This window comes from Cricetulus griseus, chromosome 3 (assembly GCF_003668045.3).
Source record: "Cricetulus griseus strain 17A/GY chromosome 3, alternate assembly CriGri-PICRH-1.0, whole genome shotgun sequence".
NCBI classification, from domain to species: Eukaryota; Metazoa; Chordata; class Mammalia; order Rodentia; family Cricetidae; genus Cricetulus; species Cricetulus griseus.
Window position 1 is genome coordinate 277,897,609 of NC_048596.1, and position 16,328 is coordinate 277,913,936.

General features: G+C 44.0%; 1 protein-coding gene across 5 annotated transcripts in view; it reads left to right on the top strand.

Annotated features, from left to right (window-relative positions):
• Positions 1–16,328, top strand: part of Ntrk2 (neurotrophic receptor tyrosine kinase 2) — a 327,293-nt gene that overhangs the window by 67,955 nt on the left and 243,010 nt on the right. For 3 of the 5 annotated variants that reach the window (XM_035441550.1, XM_035441551.1, XM_035441553.1), the window contains exons 10-11: positions 198–295; positions 5,464–5,563. In XM_035441550.1, coding sequence (XP_035297441.1) covers positions 198–295; positions 5,464–5,563 — 198 coding nt within the window. Of the gene's footprint in view, positions 1–197; positions 296–5,463; positions 5,564–16,070; positions 16,085–16,328 lie in introns of all 5 variants that reach the window. The other 2 variants (XM_035441549.1, XM_035441552.1) reach the window with 1 other exon arrangement.

Below are 16,328 nucleotides of genomic sequence, written 5' to 3' on the forward strand. Positions count from 1 at the left end.
GGTTTTGTGCAGTTCCATCCTTGGCGGGCATTGGGCTGGGCAGCCAGGAACAATCCTGCACAGCCAGGCTGTCCCGACAGTGATTAGGACTCTCTGGATCTGTCTTGCCTTGTTTGGGGTCTCGCTGTGGCCCTGTGTATGTCAGAAACCTATCGATGATTTCATATTCCTCCTCTTTCTCTTGTCTCCAATTGAAGACTGGACCGCAGCAACTGACATCGGTGATACGACGAACAAAAGCAATGAAATCCCCTCCACGGATGTTGCTGACCAGAGCAGTCGGGAGCATCTCTCGGTGAGTGGGGTAGACAGGTGCCTCCTGGGCTGGCTCTGACAATTCTGGATGCTCTATGCTGGAGAAATTGTTCTTGCTTCCGTAGGACATGGCTGTTGTTCAGATGTGAGCAGGCCATCAAAGATTGTAGGGTCTACTAGAAAGATCCAGAGACAGTGACAAAGAGACCGTGCAGCCTTTGACACGTGCTTTGCTGGTAGTCTGCCACATGTTTAATTTTTCTGATATTTTACATATTTTTATTTTATGTGTTTGGGTGCTTTGTCTGAGTGTGTAGCTGTGTGCTGTGTGTGCAGTGCTAGAGGAGGCCAAAAGAGGGTGTCAGATCCTCTGGTCCCCTGGAAATGGAGTTAGAGAAGGTTGTTAGTGGCCATCTGGGTGCTGGGAATGGAACTCGTCTTCCTCCTCCAGCCTCAGAGCCATATTTTTATTTTTTTTTTCATTTTTATTTCTGTGTCTGTGTGAATATATACCTGCAAAGCCAGGAGACAACGAGGCCAGAAGAGACCGTTCGATTCCCTGGTGCTAGGTCATCTGACGTGGGTGCTGGGAACCGAAGGTGTCAGGTCTTCTGGAACAGCACCTAGTGTTCTCAACTGTGGAGCCATCTCTCAGCCCCGTTGTTCACCATGTTTAATAGTCATTACTGTTTTAAATGTCTGTCCTTTACAACCCTTCCACTGGGAAATTACTTGCAGCAAATCACAGCCCTCCTCTGCAGGGGCCATACTTTCACATCTATCTCCTGCATTTTTAAAAAATAAAAATTAGAGTGTTTGCCAAATACAGAAATCCAGCTTTCTCTGGAGAAGGTTATAGGAAGGAAAACTCAGGCCCGTCTTTTAGACAGGGACCCTGGGGGTGGAGTGGTATCTGACACGGCCTGTGCAGGTGGTCAGCTTCTGAGTAAAGCGATGAGTGCGGGGCATTGGGGGTGCGAGCAAGAGCTTGCAGACTGGGAAACGTGAGGCAGTCTCCTCCTTCACTGGAAGGCTCAGGCTGGTGACGAAGGACGTGAAGTAGTCCCAGGTGATAGCCTTACTGTAGAGTAAATTGCCATCAAAGGGTTCCATGGTGGGACCAGTTGGGAAACATGTTGACTTTTCCTCACACACAGCATGTCCTGTGAGCTCTGATTCCTTCAGTGACCGAATCCACCATCTCCCCTTCTGCTGCCACAGCTGCAGGCAGACCCAGGTTCTGCACAACAGGACCTGGTTGTAAGCTCCTGGCCAACTGCAATTTTCCCCTTTATAGTTTGCAGGTATTATCAGGCCCTACATTTTTAACCAGGTTTGGGAAAGTATCCAAAGAGGAATAGTGCTTTGTGACATGAAAGTTCTATGAAATTCAAATTTTCAGTTAATTTTTTATTTATAGTATGTGGATGAGTCAATCAGACTAGGTGGCTAGCAGCCATTATAATTGCAATGTCCTCATGATGGCTTCAGCATTCCTGTTAGCCTCATGCCCCATAACTCTTCTGATATAACAGTCCTGCTTGTAACCAGAAACTATTTATACATCAAATGTCTAAACCATCCATAACTGAAATTTTTAAAAATTCCATAAAATGGCCTTTTATCTTACATACAGGTATCTATATGCCTCTGAGCTAGAAAATGCAGGATATATATATATATATATATATATATATATATATATATATATTTTTTTTTTTCCTGAGACAGGGTTTCTCAGCATAGCCTTGGCTGTCCTGGCACTCTATCTGTAGCTTTTAACATTGACTATGCTCCCCACTCTTGCCTCTCTGTGTTACAGTTTTGTCATGTGTCAATCACACACAGCAGTTAGCATAACTCACTCTGCTTTGGTGTCTTAGGTACACTAATAAGTTTTTCAGATGATGAACTAGGAAATCATTTGTCAGAGAACAAAAACTGCAACCATTTAGCAGGGTGGGTAATTAGCAAGCCCTGCAGCTGATTTACTCTGGTGTCATTCTTGTTGTGCCAGGGTAATGCATTTGGTTACCTGTGGTCACCTAAGTGTGTGTGTGTGTGTGTGTGTGTGTGTGTGTGTGTGTGTGTGTGTGTGTGTGTGTGGTGTGCATCTGTTTGATGAGTGTGTATATGTTTGGGTGTGCCTCCGTGTGCATGTGTAGGTCACAGGACCACTTTCCACTGTGGTTCCAGGGCTCAGGTTTGCAGGAGGCAAGTGTTTTCACCCCCTGAGTCATCTTGCCCACCCAGTAGCTACTTTTTCTCACTGAAAAGGACATGTTCTAAGACCTCCAGCTGATGCTTGAAATTTCAGGTAGTTTTGAAGCTTGGCTGTGGTTTTTCCTATACAAATCCACAATAAAGTTTGATTTACAAATCAGGCTTGGCAAGAGATTAAAACACCAATAAAAATTTAACAATTGCAACAGCGTAGTATCAGTCTTTTTTTCTTGAAGTCACTATTAGATAAAACAAGAACAACGTCAATGTTAGCTCTGCGATGCCATGCCAGTGTTTCTTATGATAAGTGAGATTGCTGGTGATTAACCAACATGGCGGTAGTCCATATGGTGTGGGTATTTGGGGTAAGTTTGAAGGAGGTGGATTTGGTTAGAACAAGGTTGTCCACCACTAGCCATGAGGGAAGTGATGTCACTGGGTGTACATGCAGGCTGGTGAGGCTAAGTCTATACCCAGGGTTTTGCTGAAGTTGTATCTGGAAGTGCCGAAGAGCACTAAAGCAGCAGAAGGGCTGGTTATCAGACTCTTGCATGGCTTGGCTGTTGCCGGTACCCTGTGGGTGCTTTGTGACTGACTTAGTGCTGTTCTTATCTGACTCCCGACAGTGGAACTGCAGAGTGATTCCCCTTGAATCTTCATTTTCCTGTCTTCATTGTGAACCAGGCACTCTGTTGTGAATAAATTACATTTTTTAAATACCTGGACAGACTGCTTTAATTCCAAGCTGTGTGACCTTGGGATTTTTATTTGCATTTTTATGAGTTTTAATTTTGATAGTCTCATCATCTGAGCCACCGCCATCTTAATTATTATGTTATTTACTGGTTAGTTCACTGTCTGCATAAACTCACTGAGGATTCTACAATCCACAGAACAGAGAACTATTAAACATGAAGACTGTGAGAAGCAGAGGGGAACACCTGAATTTCATACCCAGGGAGAAGTCATTTCTAAAATAGTCTGCAGTATCAGCACACGCTGTACTGCAGTAACAGACACGCCCGCATCTTAGTGGCTAACACCACAACGGTTTCTCTCGTCCTGCATTACCTGTGCTACTGGGAGTCTCTTCCCTTCATCCAGACTGTAGGAGCTGGCTGACACACAGCTGCCCCTCTGACAGTTAATTTTCATTATAATAGGGAGAAAGCTCCAGAGGCTGGTAGAACAGGGCTTCTCAGCCTTGACACTGTTGGCTTTGGGGAGGAGTAACTCTAGGGATTCTTTCCTGGCCAAGGGAGATGGTGAGCAGACTCCTGGCATTTACCCACTAGGTGCTTCTAGGACCACCCCAAGTCCCACCGACAAAACCTAGATTTGCCAAGAGTCTTTGAGTGACAGCACCATTGTTTGTTGATAATCAGGGCCTTTGACTAACATCTCAGATTGGCAAGGACATTCTTCACCCTTGTAAACACCAGTCTCAGCGAGTGTGAGAATGCAGCTAACCACAAGCAGGGAGTGCATTTTCCAGAGACAGGAGCCAAGGTCAATCAGGTAAGGAGTGAGTATAAAGGACTACCTTAGAGGGAAAAATAATACTGATTTAAGGTTCATCCCACAGAGTGAATAACACGCAGAATTTAAGTTTCTTAGTGACTAGTAAGCACTGTCAAAATGCAGCATCAGCTTTTATGAATAAGGCTTTATTAGAACATGGCCTTGTAAATATGTTTTCACGTCTTCTATGGCTGCTTTCAACACTGCAGAGCTGAGTTCTTGCTACAGAGGCCATGAGCCTGGCAGAGTCTAAGTATATTCCACCTGACAGAGTGTAACAGAAGTTTGCCAATCCCCTGAACCTTGGTGTGCTGCTTAATTTTTGTCACCTGACACAAACTAGACTCACCTGGAAAGACAGAACCTCAGTTGAAGGATTGCCTCCATCTGATTGGCGCAAGGGGCATGTCTGTGGGGCATTTTCTTGATTGATTATTGATATGGATTAATTGTGGGTGGAGCCACCTTGGTGGGTGGTTCTGGGATGTGTAGGAAAGCAAAATGAACAAGCCACAGGGAGCAGGGCAGTAAGCAGCTTTCCTCCACATGGTTCCTGCCTCAGGCTCTGCCTCCAGGTTTCTGCCTCAAGCTCCTACCCTGGCTTCCCTTAAATCGTAACATGAAATAAATCCTTTCTTCCTGGGTTGCTTTTACTCGTGGTGTTTATTACAGTGACAGAAAGAAAACTAGGATTCTTCATCTTTGTTTCTACAATGTCACTATGTCCTACTTGAAGGACATAGCAAGAGGATCCTGTGTGTACCCAGAGGAACAGTGGTGGCAGTCAATACTAAGTTTTCATTGTCACCTCTGTCTTGGGGTTGTGACAGAATTCACACAGCTACTCTTCGTACTTGCATAACTCACAACTTATGATTCCATTTTTAAAAATGTAAAAACCCTTTTCTGACCTATATCATCCACACAGAAAAGTGTACAGATCAGTGATGTCTATCTCCAGTCCTGTTCAGGGCTGTGACACACTGTAAAACCTTGCCCTGCTTCCAGCATGCCTGGCTCCTACAAGCCGTGGCAATAATTTAAAAAGGGTGTTCACCATGAAAAACTTTTAAGCATGTACAAAAGTAATGAGAATAGTGAAATCAGCCCCACGGTATCTTTCACTAGTGTAGAAATAAATATTAACCCATCCTTCACCCCCCTCTCCTGCCTTTGCTCCTGTGCCTCTAGATGGATGGAAGGATGGATGATGATGGATGGAGGGATGGATGATGGAGGGATGGATGACAGATGATGGATGATGGAGGGATGGATGATGGATGGAGGGATGATGTAGCCACAGACATGATCATTTATGTGGTATCACTTAGAGGTCCATTTATAAGTTTAGAGTAGGCATTATGATAGCAAGTGTTCAGGAAATGCTAACTGCAATGGTCATTACTATCACCCAAGTGCAGGGAATGGTTTTGCAAGGTTGTCACAACCTTGTTTTTTCTCCAGGTCTATGCCGTGGTGGTGATTGCCTCTGTGGTGGGATTCTGTCTGCTGGTGATGCTGCTTCTGCTCAAGTTGGCAAGGCATTCCAAGTTTGGCATGAAAGGTAAGCAGAGCCATGCTTGTTTTGCTTCTTAAGTGGACTCATTTTTGGCTCATGACTAATGCTAATTACCACTAAAGGAGGAAGTGGCTGGGTTTATGATGACTGAATTTCAAGTCGGAAAAATAGCAACAAGGGTATAATACTACAAATCAAGATGGAACAAACTCATGATTACTCAACACTGACCACTTTTCTGAGAGCACACTTGTCCTAGGAAGCATGGACTGGTTTCCCGAGTGTGGACTAGCTCAGCAGTACAGGCATGGGACAGTGTTTGTGTGTTCCTGTTGTGGTCAGGTGAAGTCAGGGGCTGGGAGATGCTACCTACAGTCACGGGCACGTTTCCTTTCCCTTGTATACTGAGATGCCAAGTCTTCTGTCACTCACTTTCTTTTGCTATTGCTTCTCTGTATTTTCATTTTTGGAAAATTAACACCATCAGAAGCAAAATAAGAAAAGCCACCATGGTACAGTGAGCTTGTGCATGGATGCTTTTTATTTATGTGGGGGAAATTCCCATGGCTGAGAACCAGCAATTGTGTTGCCATGGATAATTGAAACTTTAGGCTAATGAATTGTGTCGAGGGGTGAGCAGGAGAAGACATTTGAATGAGTGCTTTCATATGAAAGTGGAGAGTTCCTGTGACTTTGAAGTATTTGCTGTGATGTTTGAGCCTCTGACCTGGCTGCTATGAGACTGTTGTACTTTGTGTGGTCTCTGACAGTTGGGAACTCTGGGTGCCTAGGAAAGAAAGCAGTAAAGAAAGAGCCCTTGGGGGTCCAGACCAGGCTGGTGAAACCCACAGAAACAACTGACCTGAACAACGGGGAGCTCTTGGTCCCCAGAATGATATCTGGGAAACCAGCATGGGACTGATCCAGACCCCAAGAATGTGGGTTTCAGTGAGGAGACCTTGGAAATCTATGGGACCTGCTGTAGTAGTTCAGTACTTATCCTTAGCATAGGTGTGGACTTTGGGAACTCATTCCACATAGAGGAATACTCCCTGAGCCAAGACACATGGGGGTGGGCCTAGGCCCTATCCCAAAGGATACAATAAACTCTAATGACACCCTATGGAAGGCCTCACCCTCCCTGGGGAGCAGAAAGGATATGTGATAAGTAGGGTATTAGTTGGGGGGGGGTGGTAAGGGAGGATGGGAGGGAGAAGGAACTGGGATTGTCATGTAAAACAATCTTGTTTCTAATTCAAATAAAAAATATAAAAAGTTCATAAAAATAAATAAACATTTATTTTTAATAAGAAAAAGAAAGAGCCCTTGGTGGAGGATGGGACTGTGGGTGCCTTTACCTGTATGGTCAGTGGGAATGACTCTGACCCTGCTCATCGCTTGGAAAGGGATATTGAAGCAGCAGTATCTTGGCCAGCCTACATGGGCCTAGGAAGGGAATGTTCCTTTCTGCTCTTTCTTCCCCTCCTTCTTTTGGTGACCAAGATGGAGACTCTCAGTTGTCATCTATTCAGACATAAAATAAAAATGCAATAAAACCCTTCCAACCTTACAGTGGCCATCTCTTAGCCTGTGAGTCTGTGGTAATTGGGAGAGAAGCCCTTTCTTAGTGTACTAGCAGTGAGACCTGAGAGAAGGCTATACCGAGTGACTGGAGTCATTGTGCCTCGGCTTCTTGAGCCTAAATGAGTGCCAGAAACCTACAGCGAAACAAGGATTGCAGGGCTTCCTTCAGATATAGCTGGGTCTGTGTGGATCAGAAAACTGGTGTCTGAACAGTTTTTGGAGGCTGCTCATGCTGCTATCGCCCAAGCCCTGAGAGTCACTAATCCCTGGTCATGAATGTGGGCTGTGGCATCTCTCTCCTAGTATGACAGTGTGGGGTTGCCATGCCATCCAAACAGCCATTTCTCCCCAAGCCACCAGCTGGACTAGCTGTCTGCTCACCACGTGCTGGGTGCCCACCCTGAGCATATGTTTCTCATCCTCGCCAGGTGCGTTCTTGCCTTGGGGGCGTTCTGAGTACGGGTCCCCAAGCACAGCTTTCACTGGGGAGCAGCAGGCTCTCGAGGCCGAGACTCCTTTCTTGAAGGATTTGACTGGAGGAGTTTCATCTGTGGATTCTTCTGAGAAAGGACATGTCCAAGTCCCTCTGGGAGCTCATTAGAGGTGCTGGGAATCCTGGGAGTATGAGCTGTGAAGTCTTCTTGATGATAAGAAATGTCTGTACACAGCAACCTAGTTTTCTCAGTGGTGCAGCAATGGAAAGAGACCAAGGTAGATGTTTGTTTCCAAGAAGGTTGTATTGTACACTGTAACCCAGAACTGAGAGCAAACCCGATTTTAAATGGATAATTTGGGTGATTACCACCAAACGCCTACATTTTCCTGAATACAACCCAAGGGTATCCTTAATGAATTGGGGTGAAGAATTTGCTTGGCCTTGAGCAGAGCAGCCAATGGCATCTTCCAGCAGTAACAGCTATAGGTGTGTTTTTCTCTCTTACTCCTAAACATAAATAAAAAAAAAAGTACATTTACAATGTTGTCTCTAAGACTCACATTCCTTTTTGGAGCCGCTGGGGCTTTATTTTATTTTTTGATTCCATCAATGTGTCAACCAGCAGTACCAGCAGTACTGACCCCGATCTGAGGCTTTTGCTTAACAAGTGAGATGCTGAGTCCGTCATCTTTGGGGATCTAGAAATTAAGATGGGGCTCATGTATCAAGCATAAACAAAACTGAACATAAAGTAGTATTTAAAAATTAATGTGTTAATGCACTTTCAATGCTATTAGAGTGAGGATTATGCTCAAAACATACATCCCAGAATGGGAAGGCTATGGAGACATTGTACTTCTGAAACGATCAGACCATGTTGCCAGTCATGGTTTCTTAGGAGCAGCAGAAGGGGCTGCATATCCTTGGCCAGAAGTGTGGCCTCACAGAGGGGCCAATGGCGAATATGCAGGTGGGCTATTGCAAATGAAATTTATACCCTTACAAGCCTCTTTAGTGAGATTTGAACCCCAATATATTTCCTGTCTCAGGAACAAATCAAGACAGAGGATGGCTGCCAGCCCACCTTCAGGCATCCAGGGCTTTGCCTTCATCCTGCTGTATTCATTTTCCATAGCTCTTAAGAAATAACTTAAATATCTTAAGCCGGGGACCGTATATAAAACAAGGTCTGTTCAGATCACAGTTTGGAAGTCTGAAAGCCCACACAGTACATTGCCACCTCTCCTGAGGTAAGGCCCCCTCTGCTCTCATCATACACAGAGGAAGGTTGAACAATAGATACCAATCGAGTTTAGTCAAGAAGCTGAAAGGGCAGGGTGGACCTTTTTTCCTCTTTCACCACACATTTCTCTCACATGAACTAACTCATTTTGCAAAGTCAGCCTTAACTCCTTCCACGGGCAGCAACCCAATGACCTAGCCACCACCCACTAGGCTCTATCTCTTAAACATTCCACACAAACTTTCAACACTACCACACTGGCTCTGTTCTAATATATGAACTCTGAGGAGAATATTCTTTATCTTGCATGTCAACTATTTTAATTTGTGGCACAAGCTTTCACATTATGAACTAACAGTTTGATACAGTGTATTTGAGGAGCTGGGGTTATACAAGCCAGAAACGTCTGGTTGCCACACTGCAGGTGAATACAGGGAAAGAAGGACAAGGCTTATGGGGACCCAAGTATTATTTATGATGTTGCTTCTGAGGGAGATGAGCTTTACATTGCCAACCAGGGAGTTAAATGGGGAATGGGGAAATTCAGCCAGAGAGCTGTGGTGTCGTCATTGGAGATGAAGCTGAAGAGCCAAGCTTCATTGGCCTGCTCAGGGGAAGCATGTTGCTGAGAGTGTAGCCCAGCACAGGTAGGTAGTGACTGTCAGCTCCCTCTGTCTGCTCGTCATCATTTACTCAGTGCCTGGTCCAGCTGGCACTCAATAAATATTAATTGAACAAATAATTAGAGAGAATTGTCAACTTCATCCAATGTAACTTGTTAATTGGTAAGAACTTAAATATCTGGACCATAACTCACAGGTGAATGGCTAAAGAGAGACTCTGGGTTTCTTCCTAGTTTCTGAAAGGGACAAACCCCACTGTTTCTAATTTTCTCTGACTTTAGAAAATTGAAATTCATTGGCAAGAAGTTGTCTGGACAGGTCCTGTCTCGGGGCACTTGGCTTTTCCAATACTCTGTTTTGAACATTGCTTCTAAGTATGGAAGGTGTACTTTGGTCTTTGTGTAGGAACATCTTCAGGTGCTGCCTTGGAACACCTGGCTTTGGGGTTTGTGTCTTCATTCAGATCTGAAGTTCAAATAGTGTCAGCTGGTGGCTCATATTTTGCCATTAACCTAGAATTTATTTTTCACTCTTGCTTGTTTACTATAATTTAAGCATCTTGTTGCTAATGTCCAATAGGTTATTGGACTAACAGTAACAATGTCAAGTGGTAGACTTTTCTCCTTTCCATTTTCTCTTGCTTATTTCTGTCCAGTTACTTATTTTGTTGGACATCTAGCTATTATTAGCGTAGAGGAGTTCCAAAAAGAGTTGCTCTATTAGTGTTTGGCCATGTGTACTGGTTTATTCCTATGCATATTTAATATGAATATGTGAAATACGTAGTGAGTACCTACATCTGTGACCAAATTGGTATTCTTGTAAGTAGAGTTTGATTCTTCTTCTGAGGCAGTCTCCAGTTTTCTTGAATTATTTTTCAATGGTATAGCTCTCAAAGAATTTCCAGAGCATCTTGTTGCTAAGAGCAACTACGGGAGCATGAATGTGCAGTGAATGCATGCACTCCTGTTCTGACCAAGTCTCACTTGGCTCTCTCATGGCTTCTTGGCCTCTTTGCTCCAGGAGGTACAAGTGCACACGAAGGGGATGGAAGAACCCATGGCATATGGGCTGCCAGTTCTTCAGAGGATGCTCCACAGAGGGTGCTCCACACTGGGAGTCCCGCCGCAGGCAGGGCTGGAAATATTACAAGGAGCCAGCAGGCTTGGAGCTTACCACATGAGTGAGGACGGAGCTTGGCTATCGGTGTGCTACTTACACTCCCTGATGGAAACGCTCAGGTAGTGTTTCTCTCTCAGCAGAGATGCACCCTTTAGACTCTAGATTGAAATATCTCAGTGGTCCCAATAAATCACAGGACAAGGAGATGGCTTTTCTCTTGTGGCCTCAGTAGTCGAGAGACTCCAACTCTGTGGCCCCAGCCTGCACATATCCGTTGCAGATCTCAGAGCTTCCTGGATTTCCAGTTGCGACAGATACAAAGTAACATTTCTCTACTCCACACTCAAGTCAGTATTCTGAAATGACCGTCTTTCAGCACAAAGAATCCCAGTCGTTTAAAAACGTTCATAAACAAAGCAGGGCTAAAGCTAACTCTGCTGGCAGTTTCTGCCTTTTCTATGAGCTCAAAACAGTCCAGAAAGTTGAAGAGTTGGAGTTCATCACATATTTGGATCAACTTTTGAAAGAGGGAAAACATGTGACCAAAGCCAGAAACACGGTTATAGAAACACTTGAAAAGACAAACTTTTTCCACTCACATCTTTCACTTTTGAAAAAACTTGCAGTGTAGATAAATTAGAACACTAACAAAAGTTTGTTTTCCAAACTTGCATGAGGCTGAGGAATAACCAGTCAAAACCAGGGGCTCCCTGTCACCCTCTTCTCTCACTGCTGTTCCACTCCCAGATAGAGCTGTCTTTGTCTTGCAGCATGCATGCATTATGTAAATGATCAAATACATAGCTTCAATTTTATGTAGATAATCAGAACATAGCTTCTTTTTTTATTCCACAGGGAAGCCATAACACCAATCTTGCTCTGCATATTTCCTGAGGTCACAGTTTGCCCTGCAGCCCTTTCTACCAGCATTTGGGGAGTCACGGCATATTATGTAGTGGTAATTCCCAGCAACCTGCCGTTAGGCTACTCAAGTCTGAAATCTACTATCTCACACTCGTTCTGTGGCTTGGAGCGAGACTTTCATCTTCTCTTGCTTCATTCTTGTAGTGGCAGCACATGGGTTAGTAGCCGTCCTAGGCCGTGTCCTACTGCTGTGAAGAGACACCATGACCAAGAAAACATTTACCCAGCAAAGTGTTTGATTGGGGGTTTGCTTACAGTTTCACAGGTTTAGTTCAATATCGTCTTGGCAGGAGCATGGCAGTACTCATGGTGCTAGAGAAGTAGCTGAGAGCTATATCCTGATCCCCAGGCAGAGAGAGAGAGAGAGAGAGAGAGAGAGAGAGAGAGAGAGAGAGAGAGAGAGAGAGAGAGAGAGACTGGGCCTGACTTGGGCCTTTTAAAGCTCAAAGTCCACCCCTAGAAACACCAACAGGGCCACACCTCCAAATCCTTCTTAAACAGTGCCACACCCCAATGACTAAGCATTCAAATACAGGGCCCTGTGGGGACCATTCGTATTCAACCCACTACAACAGTTTCCTACAACTCTACTGAAATACCTAAGACAATCAACTTATAAAAAGATGAAGCTCTTTTTGGTTCACAGTGTTGGAGGGTTTAGACTATGGTCAGTTGGTCCTGTTGCTTTTGGCCTGTGGCAGTTCATCATAGTGGGAACACAGGAGGGGCAAAATTGTGCACCTTCTGACCAGAAAGAATAAGGAAAAGGGGAGAGGAAGGTGCTGTGGGATCCAGGTGTCCCCTTTGAGGGCGGGCCCTGAATATCCCAGTTTCTCCTACAGGTTCCACCCTTCACGGTTCTTACCACCTCCTGATTGCACCAAACAAAATGAATCCACTTACACACAAGTCTTTGGGGGACATTCCAGGCCCAGGCTACAGCAGGCAATACTAATACACACTTCACAGAGCTGTTGTGAAGGCAAACTGAGCTTAATTGGTGAAACACAAGCACTCCTAGCTTTCAATAATTGTTAGGTATTTGTATGATTGCTAATGAAATGTGATTTATTTGACCCATATTGACATTTAAGTTTTAATAAAATTTCAGAAAAGTACCTTATGTATAAACATAGAGATGGGTGGAAATGGATGATTGAGAGGGAAACACACACTCAAATGTGAGCAGATGCCTGAACAAGCCCTTTACTTATTGAGTCTTCTAGCAACAGCAACAAGGGTGCATGCCTGTTATTCCCAGCCCTGGTAAATATTACCAGTTTTCCAGATGTTTATTAATTTAGATATTTGGATTAATAATAATGTTAGGAATCTTTACCGTATGAAAGATGGGAAGAGATGATACATTTATTACTGGTGTATGTGTATACAGTATTCATATATTTGTTTTCATTGGCTAAGCATATTATTCCTGCTTTTTCTGTTTTTTTTTGTTTTTAAACAATTGTTTTGAAAGTTTTGTTAGTTTGTTTGGCATAGGGTCTCGCTTTGTAGCCCAGGTTAACCTCTAACTTGCAGTACACCCTGCCTTAGTCTTCTAAATGCTGGAATTACAGCATTTCACACCTTCTCACTTGTTTATTCTGTGTACTCTTAACATAGCTCCTTGGGCTTTTTGCAATTCCCCCTTTTCTCTTTTAATTCTGTGTGAAATACTCATCTTATACAGAAAATAAAGACACTTGAGAACATTTTAGTGTGGCATTTCCAGAATATTATTCTAACTTCATAGAATCAGAAAGTCACTGACAAAACAAAAAGACATTTTGAAGAGCTCAGTGATTAACTCACTGTGAGGCTGAACATGGAGCTTTGTTGGTTCGTCTCCATGTGAGAGGCATTGGGAACCTCCCACAGGGATCGGAGAAAGCAGGTTTACATGAAAACACTTGGCTATCTTCCCACAGCCTAAAACTGACCTCATATTATACCTCAGGAATCTTTCAATGGGGAAAACAATATGTCATTATTCACCAATCCTTGATAATTTCAGGAAAAAAAGTCAGTTGAAAGAGTTGACTAACAGTTAAAATATATTTCGGGAGAAATGACTGGCCCCTTTCCTGTTGTTTGGAGGTGTGAGTCCATCTCAGGCTCACAAGCTGTCTTTCCAAATCTCTTCCTACTTAAAAAAATGTTTACTTAAGTTTTATTTTTGTGTATGAGCAGTTGCCTTGTGCATATATCTATCCCACATGTGCACTGAGCCTATGGAGGCCAGAAGAGAGCCTCGGGTCCCCTGATATTGAGTTGTAGAGGATTGTAGGTGCTGGGAACAGAACCTGGGTCCTCCACAAGAACAGCCAGTGTTCTTTATCCATTGAGCCATCTCTTCAGCTCTCTCTATTACTCTCATGCCAACATTATGTGCAGCTATATAACAGCAAAGGGTGCTCAATCCATACATCGCATTGTGAAGGCATGTGGAGCATGAAGGATTGATTGGTAGAGCAGTAGTTCACACAGGAAGCAGAAAAATCAGTCATTCTCCCATTGGCCATAAACTATCTCTTTATTTTAAATTTTAATTGTAAACGCTTATGGGATGTGGTGTGACATTTAAGTGCAAGTTCATAGCTTGTTAGTTAGAGGTGAGGGGGCTTCTGAACCCCTTCTCACGACCAACTGGAGTGCTAGCATGTCTTGCTCAATGGACGGTTGATGGCTTGTGCGGTGGGAGTCAGTTTTCTCTAAGGACTTGTCTCCTGTTGAGCTCACCATGCTCTGGTGCCAGACAACACAAACTGGAGCTGATGGGTTATTAAACTTAGAAAGGAAAGAGGAAATGGAGAAGGAAAGATATCGGAGGCAGATCTTGGAGGAGTGACGGGGAGGAGTTGGGTGTCGATATGTTTAAAATACATTTTATGACGTCCTCAAAGAATTAAACATAGTGATAAAAACCCATGAGCATAATGTACCATGAAGAGATCGATGTAACCAGCCCATCAATTACCCCAGGCACTTACTTCTCTGTGCCAGAAATAGCGGAGTCTTCTCTGCTCTGCATTTCCAAGTCTACACTGGTTGTGAGCTAGTTCCCTGCTGCACCATAAGACCTGAGGAGCCATCCATCCCCCCTAAACTGCAGCACTCTGCACTCTTCCCTGTCTTCTCTCCATCCCCCTTCCCACTCCGCTCCCTGGCTTCTGGTACCCACACTTCTCAATAAATAAGCTGATTTCCTATCAGTCAGGATCATCAAGGTTGCCCGGAAACAACCTCAGCTGAGTTCCACTGTCCACCTTGCCTGAGCCATTCCATGGAGCCTGTCTGGACTGCAGGAAAGGCTCTGTTTACTCATAGCATGTGATGTTATGAGCAACTCTTACACTTCTACTTTCATTTAAGTGTAGACGATTTCTTTAGGAGAAATTGGAAGTACTTAGAAGTCAAGGGCAACCCTCACTGGCTTTTTTTGTTTTTTTTTAAACAAAACAAAACAAAACAAAAAGCAGCAGTATGTTTACTCCCATCTCTTCGAATGGGTCAGACCACACTTGGAAGGGGACTTTGAAAATCTGGAGTCCTCTGGCCTCCTTCTCCCTCCCAATGAGCCACTTTTATCCTCTGTTGTTTACGGGGGGGGGGTGGGGGGTGGGGGGGCTTCTGCTCTGCTCTCCCCTGTTTCCTCATCCCCGCCCCCATTCCTGTGTGTCATTTCAGTGGACAGGCTCCTGAGGATTTGTGAAGAAGAAAGATAGTAACTTGGCTTAAATTCTAACATATGTTCCAATTTTAATCTTTATTTTGGGCAAGAATGCTGAATGACTGTGGGAGTAAACTTAACTGTGAATCAGCGCCCCTGTCCTGTGGCACTTGGGAAGCTAGCCTTCTTTGGATCTGAAAGTTGTTACCTCATGAGTCTTGAGCTCTAGTGAGCGGGAGCCATGCACTGGAGACACAGATGGGGTCACCTTGGCGTCACTCGTGCCTTTGCCACTTTCAGCTATTGTTTCAGTCAGTGTCTTTGTCTCTCAGTTCTGTTTCCACTTTGATGAAATAAAGGCCAGAGCCTGCCATGTTGGGTAGTCATAAAAGCAAAATCAGTTCTAAGTTTTAGTGCCTCGTTCTTTAAGCTAACTCCTAAGAGGCAATTATGTTTTACATTTTATGTTCTGGTGGAAAAAAATGGAGATTTCAATCTGAGATAATACTGAATCTGAATTGCAGAAACACGCTACATGCATGAACAGTGTATGTGACTATGTTAAAGCGTGGTGGTGAGGTTTATAGACAAAGATGGTAATCCCACTGGGTCCCTGGGCCACATGTGCTGGGACATAGGCTTATTTTCAGCCTTTCACTTTTAAAAGATGTTATGTACAGATGATGTCCATTCTCAATTTTATTTCCCTTTAAACATCTCATTTGTTTGAACTGTTGTGGGTTTCACGAGGAACCTGTTGTGTGATTTGGCTTGGTGCATCAGTTTTAACAGCCTCTTCTGGGAGGTGTTATTTACTGCAGGGCCAGGACTCGAGAGTGGAGGGGGTGGAGCTTAGATCTAGAAACACAAGCTCATGGAAACTAGTGAGATTCCCTTTGTGTGGAGGGGAATCACAGTTGCTGGGATGAATTCTTTTTACATAAAAGCAGACTTTAAATGGGATGTATTTACAGCCTGCTAGAAAGGAAAAGAGATATTCTGGAGAAATTAAATTCCTTTTGTAACAGATTGCCGCCCATATGATAACCATAGGCCGAGATGCTGTATTTCCTTAGGGGAGCCAAGCCTTGGACAGGAGCAAGACAGAAGAAAACCTCTGCTTCAACCGAGGTGTCCATGACAGTAGAAACTCACTGGCTTCCTCCCCTATCATCCGCTAGCATTGTGTTCTGAGAACGGTGATGGAG